General features: G+C 44.2%; 1 protein-coding gene across 1 annotated transcript in view; it reads right to left on the bottom strand.

The window, feature by feature from the left end:
* The window catches only part of EFCAB6 (EF-hand calcium binding domain 6), an 81307-nt gene that overhangs the window by 31141 nt on the left and 31549 nt on the right, over positions 1-18617 (bottom strand). Inside the window, exons 11-12 of the mRNA XM_048502266.1 lie at positions 10001-10186; positions 5811-5966 (exon numbers count right to left, since the gene is read on the bottom strand). Coding sequence (XP_048358223.1) covers positions 5811-5966; positions 10001-10186 — 342 coding nt within the window. The remainder of the gene's footprint in view (positions 1-5810; positions 5967-10000; positions 10187-18617) is intronic.

Here is an 18617-nt window from a genome sequence, read left to right as displayed (position 1 = left end):
ATCAGAGTTGCAATCCTCCTCGTTACTTTATATGTGCTCTGTATGCTCATGTATGTTCTGGTATGTCTTGCCCCCTTCTTCAAGAGAGACCCCTAAAGTTCTCCCCTCATAAGAGGGATTTTTCCATTGCTTCTAAGCTATGCTCTTGTGCTTCAATTAAAGTTTTTCTCCTTCTGATTATGTGTGCCAATGCCTTGATAGGCTTCATTTCATTACAGCATCCTCCGCCTTTAAACGGACACAGCTCGTAGTGTTCTCCCTAGGATACCGATAGGACCTGCTTCAAGCCGCCTCCATCTTAGTTTAAACCTTCAAAACTCTTTCTTCAAACCTCTCTCCTCGAGAACCTTTTCCTTCGTTCCATCTAAGCCTTCGGGCAATTCCTGCCTTGTGTCTCTTAACGCTTTGAATGTTGCAAGCTTATCGCGGTCGGAATGGGCCAACTGCTTCTGGGCGAAAGCTTGGCCAAAACAAACGAAAGAAAGGGGAGTAGTTCCCCCCCCCCTATCGACCCAATCAAGGTCCCATCCAGCAGACCATAAATCAAGGTCTCATCCAGCAGACCATATCCAAAGTATCGTTCTCTATCAATCATTCAAAATTACTCACCCCACTCAGGGCTCAGGTCCTCTATTGTCATCTACTAACCCAGCCAGCTGCAAACCCCTGGGAAAAGCGTTGCTTGTTTTCTCTTCCATACAGGAGTCCAGCTCACATGCCAGGCCAGCCCCATCCCGAGAGATGGAGCGGGCCTCCCTGGAGGATCCAACCCAGCCGCCTCTGTTGAGAGGGCCCGATTGCTGCCCCAGCCTGGGCCGAGATGGGAGGGATCTCTCTGGAGCCAGCACACCCATTCTTCCACGGAGATCGCGAGCCCTCACTGGGGCCACCCCGGGGAACGGTGCAGCCTGGGGCCAGCTATGGCTCAGAGTTTGATACTGTGTGTCGCTGCCCCTCATCCACAGTCGCCATTCTCTCTCCCTCTCTGCAGCCCTGGCTGAAACTTGGAATTGCAGCCAGGAACATTCCTGATAGATTAACCCTTGGAACTCTCTGCTGTTTTCAGTCATTGAATATTGTTGGAACACGCCTTCTTCTCACAACCTTGCTCGTGGAGAACCACTGAACCTGCAATGCTAAGACTATCAGTAGCTCTCCCTCAGCTCTTTAGAAATCTATGGACTCTAACGCCATCGCTTCTGTAGCTTTGGTAGTCAAACAGCAAGAGCCATGCATTGGACAATTATGCAACCACGGGTTGCCTTCCTTCCGCATACATCATCCAGCCTATGTATCGCTTAGCCATGTTTTATTGCTTACTGTGAACCAACTATTGCTGAAGTTACTGCATGTACCTTAATTTTTAGAAGTTATGTTATTTGTTGTTGCTGCATTTCCGCCTGTGTCTGCCGGAACTCTCTGCTACCGCTTCACCATCGTTTGCCCTCAGGCTTCACCTCCCGAAGCCCAAGCACAGCCAGCTCCGCCTCTTCCCCTCGACCCCTTGCTGGAGTGGCGGCTCTAACCAAGCGGAGTGTGTTTCCCTCGCGAACTTCCCTTGTGGGAGTCCCCGGACTTGTTTCCTGTAACACCAAGACTATTGGCCGGCTGGCTCTGTGCCCTTGTAAGTCCATCAACTCCACCTCCATTGCTCCGGATGCCCTGGCCTCCGAAAGCAGCAGGAACTTCGGCTGCTTAATTTTAGATTATCGTGTCAGCTTCATTGATTGTTTGTTGTTATTGCATCACCAGGGTTGTGTGAGAATGTACATAATATGTGTTGCTTTAATCTCTTGATAATTCCCAGTTGATTCATATATGAAAGTGCGGAGTTGGTAAGAAATTGTATCCAAATCTGAAATACTTATGTATTGCCCCATTGGTGGTCAGCCCTCTGAGCTGGCTGCCGGGAGGATGGTTGAGTGCTATCGCACAGCTCTGCATTGGTTTGATTGTATGCCCTGGCCGCCGGATCTTGTTTCATTCAATGTGTATCTAATATTGCCTGTAACGTGTAAGAAGCCCTCGACTTCCTTACCCCGCTAAACCAAGTTCTAATGTTACACAAGCAGCTCGGTCAGCTTGACCAGACGGGCGGAGGAGACAAGCCGCCCCTTTAAATCACCCCTAGCATTTCGTCCCCTTCTAAAATGTAAAAAGGAGGAGATGTAGTAATGCACTGCTGACCCAGCAGCACCGTGGTAGAACGTTGGCACACCAACGGACCTACGGCCTTCTGGTCGCATCAGCATTCCCCACTCTCAACCCCCAGGAGGAGTCACGGGTCATGAACTATCTGGCTCAGTCACCGGGCGTCCCAGACAAAGCGGGACAATGATCTGCCCCCAGGTGAGAGGATTAGGCCCAGACGCCACGCTCGCGACGTAGCAGCCAGGTGAGAGATCATGCATCACATGATGATCTCCTCATTTCTCCCTCTCGACTCTCCTCATTCCGCCTCTACACGCCCCATTAGAATCATAATAAAGGTGCCAGGAACCAGCACTCAGCGAGATTCGCTTAGGAATGGACCTCACAGGACCTCCGCTGCTGGACATGCATCTCCACCAGATGTTATCTCCGCGTCTCGTCTCGTTCTTACGCTGACCACGTGGGTCGACTACAGTTATTTCCTGAAACATTTAAGCTACATAACAAATATACATAAAAATTTTAATTTGTTAAAAGTAACTTGGAATCCCGCACTAGTAATTTCCTCAGGACCACGAAGCTCCTCGAAACCACTTTAAACCTTGGACACGCTACTTCAGGGGAAAGAATAAAGGGGATTGGAATGTAATTCCTGGTGGCAGCGAAATGTGGGAAGAGAAGCAAAGGAGTAAATATTTTGCACCTATTGTATATATTTGTAAAGAAATAAGAGTGGGCATCACAACTACCCTCCGCCAACTGGGTGCCCCAAGCTTGGGTTAGGTGCTGAACAACCCTGTAGGCTGGTTTTAGTGAGAGAAGGCAGTCCTTTAGATCCCAGCTCAGTTAAGGCTTTAAAGATTAAGAGTAGCATGCTAAAATGTGCTAATATGTGATAATTGTGCTAGGGGATAAAAGATAAAAGATGGCCACTAACCTGGATAGCTTTAAAAAGGGCTTGGACAGATTTATGGAGGAGAAGTCGATCTATGGCTACCAATCTTGATCCTCCTTGATCTGAGATTGCAAATGCCTTAGCAGACCAGGTGCTCAGGAGCAGCAGCAGTAGAAGGCCATTGCTTTCACATCCTACACGTGAGCTCCCAAAGGCACCTGGTGGGCCACTGCGAGTAGCAGAGTGCTGGAATAGATGGACTCTGGTCTGATCCAGCAGGCTAGTTCTTATGTTCTTATGTTCTTAAGAAGTTTATATTTTGATAGGTTCCATAATTTTGAAAAAAACACACCTTTTTTTTTAGAAATAGCAGTCATGGTGACTGTATACCAGATAATATCTTTGGTTGATCAATTTATATACCTTCATAGAATACCACTGGAATAATTCTGTGGTTCTCTCCTAACATTCAGAATGATCATAAAGGTAAGCTTTGTTTTCTGTATCAATTGTTTTTTTTCTCCTGGTTATTTAATTGCTCTTATAATTTTATTAGGTTATTATAAAAAAATAAAAATTATTTATTAAAAAAAGTTCAAGACTAGCACTTTTGAACTGTGCTCAGAAATAAACCAAAACCCAATGTAGATTTTAAACATAATGAATATATTATAAGATGTATGATATTGTATTGTATAGTATTATATTATATTCTATTCTATTATAATATTATATTAACTTCCCTTTTACAAGCTCAGTGTAAGGGGGGGTCATTGATCAGAATAAAGAGGTCTTTTTGAAGTTAGTGGGAAACATTTATTGTGGCAAGCAGGGTTGCCATCTGGGGACATGGTGAGGGTGGGAACATTTGGGGGCAGAGACAGAGGGAAATGACAATATGTGATGCCATAGCATATGTTACCCCCCCCTCACCACAAGTTTTGCTCTCACCACTCTATTGACTGAGGCCAGAGCAGTGACAGCAGGAGGTAAGTCTAGTGTTAAGGATTAAAGTGACACAAAGCTGTGGAATTCTTCATAAATTACACAGTCATTTTTCAATCAAATATAGGAAGAATTCTGGGGTGCAGTATTTATTTCAAAACACTGTCTTGCTGTCAAGTCCACATTGAGTTATAGTGACCCCTAGTGGGGTTTTCAAGGCAAGAGGCATTCATAGGTAGTTTGCCATTGCCTGCCTGTGTGTCATGCATGACCTTGGTATTCTTTGAAGGTCTTCCATCCAAATCCTAGCTAGACTCAGGGATGAGAGTGAGTGACTGGATTGGGAGGATTTGAAGGTAAACTTGGCAGAGGTAACATGTGCGAAATGTGAATGATCTTATGTTGCAACTGAGTTTTTCACTTTAATTGGGTCAAACACGAGCTCCCCGGAAGACTCACACAGCCTAAATGCAGGGCTGGGATGGTTTGTTGCTGACCAAGTTCTCAAAAAGCATCACAGAGAACAGAGCAGACTCTTACAGTAAAGCACAAAATGAGTAATAAAGATTTGGAGCAGCAAATCTTACTTCTGGTGTGAAATTATTAAAACTAAGTGCTTTTCATCGGCTGTATTTTCTGTACATCATTTGCTGATGACTTCTTTAAATGATCTTTTGCCACAATATTTGTTGGCCGCGATGTTAATGAAATGGGGAGAGGCTTTGGGAAAAAAGGGGGTCCTTGATTTAAAAAAAAGGTTGGGAAAATAAATTCAATACACAGACATAAATATCTGCTGCTGGAAACAAAACAAAACAAAAGCACATTCAAGAGCAGTGCTTTTACATTTTGCAGCTGCAAACCAATCCATGTATTAGCCTATGTCAGATGTTAGGCAGTCAGTGGAAAAGGAAATAATCAAGGCTTTTCAGTTGCCAAGTTGGTATTAAAATTTTAGTAATAAAACCAAATGCATATGCTAATCTACTCTATTATTTAAGATGAGGAGGGGGAAGGCTTCAATTTGGAAAGGACTAGTCTGCAGAAAATTACAATGAATGGAAGTGCTTATCATGAAAATCTTTGAGAAAACGAGCAATGCAGCAAAAATTCTCTTTATGGAGCTTAATCACTCAATTCACAGGTGGAGTGAAAAGACAGAAGAGTCTTCTCAGGAAGTGTAAGTCTGCTGGATCCTACGACCTCATACTGCAAGGTAAATATAGCTTACCTCTAACTAATCCTTGGGGTTCTCTGTTCTGGTTAGTTATCTTCAGGTTGGCACACACAGAAAAAAACATGATATCATCTTGGTATACAGAATTCAGATATTTATGCACTAGTTTATGTATAGTTTTTGCTGTGGATGTTTCAGAAAAATTTTCTCATCTGCCCAACCACGGCTAGCAAAAATATTATCTTTGAAATTATTATACTTCTGTAGCATCATTAAAATGTTTCTCTTTTTAAACTTTGCATGGTTTTAAAAAATTGTTATTGTTTAATGACCGAACAAAATTATATTAAACTGATCCCTTACCCATGTCTTAGCTACTTTAGTTTATTATAGGTACATCAAATTAACACCCCCGTCCCACCCCAGAACACCCCTGCCACGCCCTCACCACACCCCCACAGGGGCACGTGCCTGGTGCATCGTGCCCCCCGTCCCCTTGGAGCTACGCCTCTGAACCAACTGGACTTAGATTGTTTAGGCTTGCAGTACTAGTAAAGTAATTTGTTCAAGATGACTCAGATCCTTCAGGTCACATATATGATAAATTTACTAAATGAAGAAAGACCATAGAACTGCGATAACCTGTATAGAAGTTCGTTGTACTCCTGATAGTCCAGAAAAAAGTCGAGGTTTTCCAGTATCTTGTGCAGGTTGTCCACTGTTATGAGGCCTTCTCTGTTGCTATCCTGCTGCAAAAAGGCCTTATGGAAATCTTGAGAGCAAGCCTGGTATTTCTCCCTAAAAAAAGTCAATGCTCATTTTAGATATTCTGTCAAAGGAACGTAACAGTATTTAACAATAAGCGTTTAGTACACATTCTGGAAACCAGTTCATTCATTTTAAGACTGGAAGTCTAAGGCTCAGGCCCGCTACTTGAAAGGATAATCAGAGTTACCCCATAATAGTCAGTTGTATATGATGGCTTGTAGTTCCAAGCGAAACCAATTTCTTTCCAGATATTTTCTGGTGGTCTGTGGAGCAGTTATGTGTTTGGTTCCACAGACTGTGGGAGCCTTATGCCTTTTCTTTTTATTTCAGTGGCAAACAGGCAACCCAATTCAGAGCAGGGGCCGAATTCCCCTTTGGAAGCGGTGTGAGTTTATACCAGTGGAGGGGCAAATCTGCATTGCCATGGTTAAGTCATTCCGGGAACATTCCAGGGGCATTCTGGGGGCTGGGGATGATCTTAGTCAGCCTCCAGTGCCCAACTGGCCCCCATGCGCCAGCGGAGTCGCTAGCAGGAATACACCACCATTTTCGTAGCGTGTCTCTATTCGCCCCATGGGGGCTTTGAGCTGAAGGAGGTTTATATATTTTTGGGCTTCCCATACCATGGGAAAGCCCTTTGGAGCGGACCAAGAGGCACCGGAGCAGTGCTGTCCCCACATGCCCATCAACTTTGGATTGGGCTGTTAAATTTTTATTTATTTATTTATTTGTTCCACTTATATACCGCCCTCCCCCGAGGGGCTCAGGGCGGTTTACAGCATAAATACAAACAAGTGGATAAACAAATACAATACTAAATGTTAATAATCAAGTTAAAATCAAGTTAAAATGCAGCGCTCAAGTTTCGTAACCATTTAAAATGCAGATGGCGTTCGACCATTAAAACTCCTCTAAAATTCCTCTGAGAGGGGAACAGCGGGTCTTAGCTGTTAACGGGCACATATATCAGCAGCTGGCCTTCCCAAAAGCCCAGTGGAATAGCTCGGTCTTACAGGCCCTGCGGAACTCATTTAGGTCCCGCAGGGCCCAGACAGCTGGAGAGAGAGCATTCCACCAGGCAGGGGCCAGGGCCGTAAAAGCCCTGGCCCTAGTGGAGGCCAGCCGCATCATGGAGGGGGCGGGGATCTCCAGCAAATTGGTCTCTGCTGAACGCAGAGACCGATGTGGGACATATGGGGCCAGATGGTCCCTTAGGTACGAGGGTCCCAGACGGCGTAAGGCCTTAAAGGTTAACACCAATACCTTGAAGACGATTCGGAACTCAACTGGGAGCCAGTGCAAGCAGTGCAACACGGGCATGATGTGATCTCTGATGGCACCTCCCGTGAGCAAACGAACCGCCGCATGCTGGACCAGTTTCAATTTCCGGATCAGCCTCAAGGGCAGGCCCGCGTAGAGTGAGTTGGAATAGTCTAATCTGAAGGTGGCCGTTGCATGAATCACTGTGGCCAGATCCGCCTGGGAGAGGAAGGGGGCCAGAATAAAGGCCTATATCTGGTATGTAGATTACAAATAGAAGCATTAGGATGGCCAAAAATATGAGCAGTGAAGAACTTTAGACAAACCATTGTTCTCTCTACTTCAGTTCTATTCTCTGTGTGTGCATGGGCCAAATCATAGCTGATTTATGGTGATTCTGTAGGGTTTTCAAGACAAGAGCATTTGTAGGTGGTCTGTCATTGCCTGCTTCTGCGTGGGCTGAGAGAGTTCTGAGAGAACCATGACTAGCCAAGGTCCCCCAGCAGACTTCATGTGGAACAGCACGGAATCGAACCTGGTTCCCAAGATTAGAGTCCACCACTGTTAATCACTACACCATGCTGCCTCCATTCTGTAGCTAGAATAATAATATTGGCATAGGTCACAAGATGTTGCAAAGTTTACTCAGATGTATTCAAGGATCATGTGCACTTGTCAAATGTTATATAAATACTAATTATTGTTAACTCGGCCCTCACTCATCCTTCCACGAGCTCAGTCACATATATATTTTTCCTTCCACCATTTTACTCACAAAGCAGATCTGTGAGATAAGTTAGGCTGAGGTGATTGATCTAAGGAACCCAGGGAAGCAGATATGATTTTTATTAAATGGGGCTTGCTCCCAGGAAAGCTTTTTAGGATTATAGCTCTTGAGAGCTTCAAGACTGAGGTGAACATGCACCTACTCAGTCCTAGTTGGCATACTAACCACTACACTATACTAGCTCTTCAAATACCTGAATGTGCCTTTTGGTCCACAGTACGATGTAAACTGTTATAATATGACACTTCCATAGCAATAATTTGGAATCCCTTTTCAGATGCACTTTATACCCTCTCCCATATAACTAGAATGATAACTTTTCATCATTGCTGCTACCTTGCATAGATACCTTCTAGTTCAGAATAAAAAGATAGGCAATCAAACCCTTTCTTTCTGTCTTTATTTTTAGAATAACCATTTTTTTGGAATGAATAAATGACTGCCAAGCAGTAATTATTCCAATTTGGGCAGTAAAACTAAGCACCAAGCACATGCTTTAAACTACAGATCCTGCCCGGCTGCCCAACAAACAAACAAGCCAACCAATCTTGCCCTACAAACTGGTCTGCGTTTCTCTTGGAGTGCTGGAGAATCACTGTTCAAATGTTTCTAATTTGAGGTATTTGTTCTTCTTGAGGAAAAACAAAAGGAAAAATTATACACCCAGATCCTCTCCTGCCGCTCTTGAACATAAAGCTGTTCAAGCCCTCTTATCAGTTGTGCAGAGTTTAAAATGAACACTAATGAACGTGTTTTACAAAATGTTTGGGATTAAATTGAATGAACAGCATAAAAGACTTGGTGCCAGGGTTCTACAACTGATGTTGCCATAGCAAAAGAAGAGGTCTGTGGATTTACTGTGCAATTCCAGGGGGTTGGAAGTGGCAGAAAGGTTACACTAGTTACACCAGTGCCATGCAAACGGACGAGGGGAGCATTCCAAGGTCATTCCCACGGGTGGAGCTAAAAAAGGTGGCATAAGTCATTTTCCACGATGGAGTTTCCTGTGGGAGAAAGGAGTTCTCCATTCCCAGCCACCATTCTATTCCCATCCTCCCTCCACCCCACAGCTTTGTTTTGGGCTGTTATTAAAGCAAAAAGAGTGTGTAATGCTCTTTTGAAGTGCATGAACTGAAACCTCAGTCAGCTGACAGATATATAGAGGTACAAAGAACTGTGAAAGCCTGGCTTCCCCCCACCTTTTTTATTTTTTATTTTTTGCCTACATCACACTACATGAGCAGGGAAATGAGCCTCTGATGTTATAAATGTACAGAAATTGCCTGGATGGATATGGGGCAGTTTTACCCTATGTGGCTAGAGGTCACATGTATGCTACATACTTTTAATTTAGCATTCTCAAGACTATGTGGACCTAGGGAACAGTGGGAGGTGGGGGTTGAGCTCCAGTTCTGTTTGCTTTGGGAGAAAAACCCAAGCTTAGAAAATATTTGCTCACTGTACACAGAGAATGCTACCTTTGGCCCTCCCTTTCCTTTTGCCTCTCCCAGTTAAAACTTGAACTTTTCTAGGCAAGAACCGTATTTTAATCTATGAATCCACAAACAATTCTAAACAAACCAAAGCATTGCCATGTGTAAAGAAAGCTACCAATGTTCTGTGTACTATAAGAAGAGGATAAAGGTCTCATATTCACAAATATCAATCAATCAAATTATTTATTGACATTTCAAATTTAAAAGGCGATACACAACATTTATTGATTATGGTCCCTTTTGTCTAAAAGTTGAAATTAAAAAGTATAACTTTGTCTTAACAAGGTTCGTTAGTACGGGATTGAAGTAATTCTTCGTAATTGGAGTTAATTTGCTTCCAACTCAAAATTTTGCCACTATTTCAGCTGTTGTTCAATATTGCACAAGAGAAATTTAGTTAATTTAAGTATTTATAATCTTTTTTAACCAGATAGCATATATTCATAAATATAGAACCATACAAATACATAATCTCATATTCAGAAGCACAAACGTAATGAAAAAGTAATTTATTTACTTACCGGATTTTATTTACAATCTCATTGATATCCATTGGTTTCTTTTCTACCTTTTTGTAATGCTTCATAAAGGGTACACCGTTGTCTTCCATATATAGTCTGCTGAGTCCAGTGATAGGTGTAGACTGTACCCCCAGTTTCTGTAGAAACTCTTGGTGAGTAAGGTAGCCTTTTGAGTTCACATCATACCTTTCAAAAGACATATTCCCTTCCATCAGATATTAAGGCTCAGCACAATAAATCTAATTTGCTTCTTATGCATCTTGTTGCAAAAACAATGCAGCTATTATTCAGCAATGGCCAAAGTCTGTCTAGTCCAGCATTCTGTTTTCAACAGTAACCACTCAGATGTTTCTAGAACCTCACAGGGTATGGAGGTGATGGCTGTGGTTAATGACCCCCAATATACTTAAGCTAGCAATATGTGTCATCCTTTTGGATCCTTTTTAGGAGCCCCCTAAGCTAGTAGCCATCACCTGATGATGTATTGTAATGCGGTGTTTTCAGTTCTTCTGCTCAGGACAGAAATGGCTTCAGCCAGATTCTTAGGAACCTATCAAATGCAGGGGTTGCAGGGGCTTTCAACATGAAGGTAAACATTGCGTGTAGAGGTGTGGCCCTTCCTGCTCAGTGACCAGATACACAGAATAATACACCAGACAGTATATATATAGTGTGGGTAAGCAAATGGCCATAGCCAAAGAATTTATTAACCGAAAATACAGGAAGGCAAATTGGCGCAGCATGGGAGGTGATCCAAGCATCTGGGCAGCCCGAGTGCTGTTCCCCAGAGGATGACTAGTTCCTACAGCCCGCCTGCTGGAGGAATATAGCCAAGCAGAAGATCGGAGTGGGACATTCCAGACCGGCGAAGTGCCCATGACTGGGGCCCCATCTCCATCCTTCGCTAGGGGCGCAAGCTCCTTAGCCCCCCGCGGGGCATTCCAACCGTGGGCTTGTTCCACCCCTACCTCTTAATGAGGTGTAATAAACAGGGGAGCTCTCCCCGCTCCCCTGCCAGCGGATCACTTCCCATGCGCAACCCGCAAATGGCTATGACAACAACACAACATTTAAACATTTCTAAAAACAGGGATCGGGTGGGTGGGAAAATCCCTCGGCGTTCTCCTGCGGAGTGGGGCCGGCGACCACGAGGCAGGGCCTTTTATAGGCCCAGCCTCCGGCCCCCTCTGCAGACGTGCTCCCGCTTATCGCGAGAGCACGCCTCCAATCAGCTGGGGCTCGCCCGCGCTTGCGCAGGGCGAGCCTGAGTTGCCCGGCCCTCTGCGCATGCGCGGGACGGCCGCGCATGCGCAAACGGGCCTGGAGCCTTCGCCGGGCCCCTCGCCCTCCCGCAACGGCGGCCGCGTTTGAGTCGCGGCCGCGCTTTATCATCCAAAATTCTTATCTCAGGCTACATTTTTTAATCCAGTGAAGAACTCCTCTCCATTCTCATTTCCCCTTCCTTCTTTCTTTCCCCTTCCTGTGCCACCTGCCTTGTTGCAGCTTACAATATTGTTGATAGTGGCTAACCAATGGGTGGGGAGGACAGTCTCTCTCTTGCTAGTCACTGTTTCAGCAGTATCTGAGACATGCTCATAGCCCCCTGGAAAATGTTATTATCAAGGCACCTATGTTTCATAAGGTGCACCAAGTATACCTGGTAGCACTGCCAAAACAGCAGCCAAGACATTAGGAAGGGGGCTGGGGCAGAAGAGACTCTCCCTTAGGCCCATTTGTGGACTACGCAGGGGTCTGCAACCTGCGGCTCTCCAGATGTTCATGGACTACAATTCCCATCAGCCCCTGCCAGCATGGCCAATTGGGATTTGTAGTCCATGAACATCTGGAGAGCCGCAGGTTTCAGACCCTGAAGCTAGCAGGCCATCCCAGCACTTCCCGTCACAAAATGGTAAGTGGGAGAGGAAGAGGGGAATGAAGAGGGTGGGGAATATTCCTTCTATTATGTCAAATGTAGAAATTGGAAAAAATTTTTTTAGCTTTTCTGAATCAATTACAACGAGCCTGAAAAGGATAAGTCTTCCATCTTTGCTTTTAACTTGCCACAATTAATCTTCTGGAATTTGACTGTAGTAAGGTTAATTCCAGAGATGCCTAGCTATCAGATCATTCACTGTTAAAGAGACCCTCTTTTCCATTATTCCACTTTGAACTCCTGCTAAGAGTCATTTTCAAATATCTGGGGGGGGGGGGGATCTGCATATATACCCACTGGCTTCAAGCCCGCTACAAAAGAAGCTTGCCTAATTAGCCGTCAGAGAAGGGATTACCATATATGTAAAGGCATGCGGTACATAGTTCTAAATGCTATTAATTATTTTTAATTCTGGTTAATCACCTATACTCAAACAATCCTTAAATGGAAATAAACATATTTAATGTATTGTCGAAGGCTTTCACGGCCGGATTCAACTGGTTGTGGTGGGTTTGCCGGGCTGTGTGGCTGTGGTCGGGTGGATCTTGTTCCTAACGTTTTGCCTGCATCTGTGGCTGGCATATTCAGAGGTGTTTCACAGAGAGAAGTCTATTACATACTGTGTCCAGTGAGAAGGGAATGTTTTAGCAGGGTCTAAATTGTCATGTCCCCGGGTGGGGAACCAATCAATAAGTGTATGGGTGGAACTTGATATGCAAAGGTGTGATTGATAGTGTAGTATTGCAGGTGAGGGTTTTCAGTCCAGGTTGTGATTCAGATTTGCATTCTCTGCAGCAGCAGCAGCAGCGGCAGCAGCGGCAGCAGCGGCAGCAGCAGCAGCGGCAGCAGCAGCAGCAGTAGTATTGGTGAATGCAAATTCTGTGTTTGGGTGGAGTCCATTGTCCATGAACATATTTAAGGTTTTTTTTTTTAAAAAAACCCACTAAAATTCTTCATTCAAAGAATAGACTAGCTAGGTCAAATTAATATGAGTGCATGAAGCTACCTGATATAGAGTCTATTGCTCTTTCAAGGTCAGTACTGACTACTTTGGCTTGCAGTGGCTCTCCCGGTTCTCAAGGTGAGGTCTCTTGCATCACCTACTAGCCAGTGCTTTTAACTGGAGATATCAGGGATTGAACCTGAGAATTTCTGCACACGAAGCAGATGTTTTACCATTGCGCAATGTCCCTTTCCCTTAAATATATGAAATTCAGCTCCACCACTAGTACTTCTTAGCCTGCATTGCCTCATTGAGGTTTTCAAGTAACAGTTTGGCAATGGTTACAGTGCAAACCTCAAGGGACAGCACTCTATGGTCAATTGTGCATGATCCAAATATCACTAGTTGAGCAAGGGAAATATCCTGGTTTGGCCAAAAAAATTGCACGGTTCCTGGTCCTAAAGCGGGTTTGTCCCGTGATATTTCCCTCATCTCAGTTTTTCCCCCAAAAACCACTAAAATCACGATCTTTTTTCAAAATCCCGCGTTGAATCCATGCCGTGCGAATGCCACAGGAGCAAAACTGATTTATTTTTCCCACCCCGTCGCCTGATCTCCCCCACCTTACATCATGTCAGTTTCATTTCTGATGAGTTGCAGCCCGCCCTTTCCGAAACATTCCCCAAGCAAGTTTTCTGCCCTATGATACCTCTTCTGGGAGCCAGGCAAGTGAGCCTGTGCAGGAAAGCACAAGGGCTCACCCTGTTCCCGCTCACTCTCGCCAAGCACTGCTCTCTAGCCAAGCCACAGCCTGGAGAGCCCAGCCCCACAGCTCTGGACTCATGTTCCCAACAGGGTCCTGGGGAGGATGGGGCGGGGAGAAGCACCTCCCTGGCAGGATGCTCTCACTCCATGACAGCCCGAAAGACCAGTCAAATGTTATTTGGTACATGGGGGTGGGGGTGAGTGTCTCGTGCTGTGGTTTCTTGCACACCTTTAAATATGGATACTCTGCCCAGTATTGGTCAAAAGTTTGTGCTTGCCATGTTGGTCACTGCACCGGCTCCTTTCCAAAGCTAGAGAAAAAAGGGGTGTGTGTGTCCTGCTTGGTTTTCTTGCTGAAGATCCGCCAATCAGAAGCACTGCCGGGGGGCGGGGAAGAGCCTATTAGAATGCAGCACACAGGAGATATTCGAGCATGCGTGCTGCATCTGCATTGTAAAAACAAAACAAGCTGGGCTTGTGCAAAAGAAATCAGAGTATTTCCTCCCAGTCTTAACTTGACTCCTTCATGGAATTGGGCATCCATGGGAAGGTAGAAACTGGAATAAAATAGACCTAGATTTTTAAATACCAAATGTAACCCAGTATAATTATGCTGTGTGGAATCGATCTAGAAGAATCTAGCACTGAATCTAGTAGCCCTTGGCTTCTTGGGCCACAATCTTATGCTCTTTTCCATTTCCCTTGCTTGTTTGGCTATAGTACAGTACACAACCTTTATTAAGCATTTGGTACAGGCACTAAACAATCTAAAATATTACATAGCCAATTAACACAACTATACACATTAGAAAGCACATTAGTAAAAGATCTCAAACTTGAATAGCATAAAGATAAAAATTATTCAGGATCATTCAGAACCAGCCATGGATCCTTACAGTGTCTAGGTCCGGAGATACTTAGCAATTTGATAAATAATATGTGGATTCCAGTCCAATAAGAGGTCTAGGACCAGCCACTCATCTGGGCAACCTTGATACTGTGTTGTTGGTTCCACATCACAAATGGGTAATGGACTGCAGGCTTGATCAGTTTTAGAATCTAGTCAACAATATCTTTAATTTTTGCCTCTGGCAAGCAACACATGGGGTCATGGCCTGTTCTATACTCCTCAGCAGGAAGTATCCTATGGCCAACACTTTCCTTTTCATTCCAGTGCCATTTCTTAATATGCCACTGTTCTCCGCCTTCTATCTGCCTTGTGTTTGTAAGTCTTCTGCTGGCAGTGTTTCTGTCTCTGTTGCCACCACAAGGGCCTGGAATTGATTCCTGAATTCTAATGTCACCAAGTGCCATCTTGCCTGATGCCTTTGGAGTCATGCTGTAGTGCTCTGAAGTCTTGCTAGGTCAGTCAACCATGCTGTTGTCCCTTTGACTAGTCTCCCCTTCCCTAGGCAGGACATCAAGGCTTCTGCTAATGCAATCCTCCCTTTCCTTGATCTCACAATATTAATTCTTTCCTCCAGGCTCTGAACTTGCTCCTCTGAGAACCCTATCAACTTACACTTCTAACATGTGAAGTCCATCTTATCAGGGAAGAAAACAGATAGAACACACTCCCTGCAGGGGACTAGAAATCATCCATGAGCATTCATCATCACCTTCCAAGTGGATTCTTTCACCCATCTGTGTGAGTTGATCCAACTTGAAACTTACAGGCCTGACCAAAAGGGGTGACAAGCACAATAATGTAAAAGCTTCTTAATTCCGTATAGGGTCCCCAATCCCAAGACTAAGAGCCACAGGGCAACAGCCTTTTAGCTCTTGCCCTCTAGCTCACGCCAAAGGCTTGTGCCTCAAGCGAGGAAGAGCCTTACCATTTAAAGGCCCCCCACCAGTGGTGGGATTCAAATAATTTAACCGGTTCCGGTGGTGGGATTCAAATAATTTAACAACTGGCTGTTTACAAGCACCATTTTAACAACTGGTTCTGCCGAAGTGGTGCAAACCTGCTGAATCCCCCCCACTGCCCCCCACCTATCAACAGTCACAGCAATAGTAGAGGGCAGGGCCAGCAATCAACCCCAGGGAAACAGGCCTTCTTCACTTAGCAACAAACTAGACAAAAGAATGCCCAGAAGCAATCAGAAACCCCTCTCCAGCAGACTCCAAGCACTATGGCATTATATTGCACTACAATATTATTTAAACTGTTCTGTTTTATATATTCCATAAGTCGAAAAGAGACTTCAAGGCACGTAACACACACAATTTGCATTCTGATTTTCTATAGATATCAGATTTTCTATAGATATTTAATTTTCACTGATGTTTCATTTCCTAATTTTGCTATGTTGATTGCTCCAACTTCATTTAATCACATGGGAAGTTCGGTTTTGTTTTCAAATTATCTGAAGTAAAGCTTCTGCAGCAGATGGCTTAATGATGAAGACCTGCTGTCACAAAACATCCTTAAAGGAATAAGGAAGAAAACCGAAAACGAAGAAAATAGAAAATAATTCAGCACTTAGTCATGACTAGTGGGTGGAAATCATGGAGGAACAACAGTTATAGAGTTGCAAGTGGTTCCACAAAAACCGAGGCAGCTATAGACCCAAGAGACACTGAATTTGACTTGTTGAATGCAGTGGATGCCCGATGATGAGAGAAGCCAAGGCAATAAGATTAGTTTGTCTGTGGCTGATTATGCACAAAACATCTGCTGAAAGATGGGGGGCAAATGTCTGTTGCAGCAAGATTTCTTGTGCTGGGGGGGAGGTGCCATTTTGCTCTGGGCACCATTCCCCCCCCCCCATGCCACTGTGTCACTGTAGTATATTTCTTGCCAATTTGTATTATTTTCAGTGTATACTACTCGTCAATTTACTTATTAGTAAAGATATTCTGCAGCCACTGCCACAGACTTTGTAAAAACCCTCAGACTAGTAGAGAAGCCAAAAGGTAACACCTTGTACAAGTAGTAGAGGTATCTCTCACAGTGAACTGAAGGAAGCAACCAGGTTGTGGTCAGATTGAGATGAGGAGGTTCTTCAGGTTGATAGATGCAAACTAGGCTCTCCGTTTAAACGAAGGATGGATGCTAGAGTCACCATCTAAAACCGTTTGGCCTTGATACATTGCTGACACCCTTAAGACTGAGAATGAAGTGAAGATGTCCATGTTTGTTTGGAATAGTGAAGTACCAAGAGTAGAAACCTATCCCTTTTGTAGAGTGGAACAGTTCTATCACTTCTTTCTGTATGAGGGAGATAGATGGAGTGGAGAAGCAAGGAGAGCTCTACAGAGTTTAGCAGTGGTAAATATCCAGCAGTATGATGTAATGGCCTCCCAATCCTCCCAAGCTAGCATGTACTGCCTTAGTTCTATCCAAATAAAAACTCAAGGCTCTTTGAAAATCAAAACAGTGCCAAACTTTTCCATGGGAATGTTTGGGATTAGAATAACAGGAAGGCACTACCAACTCTCCTATAGAACACTGTGTTCATTTTAGGAATGAAGGCAAGGTCCATAAAACAACTTATCATTATGGAAATTTTACTGGCCCTCTAGTACAGCTGAAGCAACAGCTGCTTGTCATATCAAGATGTTAACTTTTAAGCCATTATCCAGAGAAAAAGCAGGAAATCTTGGACCTTGACCTCAAAGGCAAAAACAGACTATTGTTAGCATATTAGGCAAAGGTGATTTGCCCCATCACATTCTGGACGGTATTAGTAGATTTTAGAATTTGTAATCATGTCCATATATTAATCTTTGGATTTGGGGGACTGCTATACTCCAGTTGTCTCACTGAGTGTATATTATTTGAGCAAATATTTAACAGTTCACTAGACATCTATGACTCTCCTGCCTAACCAGGCACTGGGATTCATATAAAAATGTTTACTATAGGGCAATGAAAATTTTTATATTTTTAACCTAATATGCATGATTTTCTTTTTAACTGTCCCACTAACTCCATGTCCAACTTGACTTCCTCAGCAGTGAAAAACTGGTCTCTGTTATAAGGCAAATTCAATGTCTCCTGGGTTTGGTGTTCAAATATACAACTACCTTTCTGTTTGATAGTTTTAACTAACAATTTGAACATCCTATGTCTGTGGTGGCGAACCTTTGGCACTCCAGATATTATGGACTACAATTCCCATCAGCCCCTGCCAGTATGGCCAATTGGCCATGCTGGCAGGGGCTGTTGGGAATTGTAGTCCATAACATCTGGAGTGCCAAAGGTTCGCCACCACTGTATGTGTATCCAGCTTCCTGGATGGCGTAGAAAGTTTGGAGGTATTGCTCATATGCCCAGTTTCTGGGAAGAGTTATACAATGTCTCCCTTTTGGATGATATTTCAGATAAATTTCATTTACTCTGATAGTTTGGGAGCAGTATTACTATCTTAGGATAGTTTGGGAGTGATATTACTATCTTAGGATAGACTGGGCCCTGCATTTTGGAAGAGAAATGTACAAGTGTCCCATTTTTACACTCTTCTACCAAAAGCAGCCAAATCCAAAGGTGTTGAGGGTGTGGCCAGGGATGATGGCAAGGTGCTGCCTCCAAAGAGACAAATGGCAGCACAGGAGCTGAGGGAGAAGAAGAAACTCCTTTCTCTCTTGGGACAGCCCATAGAAGTGCATGACTTAGATCACACTTTTGGGTGGCATAAGACTGTGCCACTGAAGGAGGTGTTCCTGATCTGAAACTATTCCGGCAGCCTACTGAAGTTGGTTCCGCCTTCAGAATGTCTTCCTCTGCTGCTGGTGTGGCCTCCTGTGACACAGAAGTGACAGTGTGAGGAGAAATGTCTGGGTTCCAGTGCCGCAGAGCCATTTGGCTCTTTGTGCTGGCCTATGGGCCTTTATGCCGGCATCCATGCTTCTTTGTTTGGCACTGCTTGCACTGATGCCAGCACTTGCACACACTGCATCCAATGCTGCTTCAGCTCCCCCTTTGGATAGTGGCCTCAAAGTGCTTTGTCCTGAATATTTACCAAGCTTCA

The sequence above is a fragment of the Sphaerodactylus townsendi genome, linkage group LG06 (assembly GCF_021028975.2).
Source record: "Sphaerodactylus townsendi isolate TG3544 linkage group LG06, MPM_Stown_v2.3, whole genome shotgun sequence".
NCBI classification, from domain to species: Eukaryota; Metazoa; Chordata; class Lepidosauria; order Squamata; family Sphaerodactylidae; genus Sphaerodactylus; species Sphaerodactylus townsendi.
This window is presented reverse-complemented; position numbering and strand designations above follow the sequence as displayed.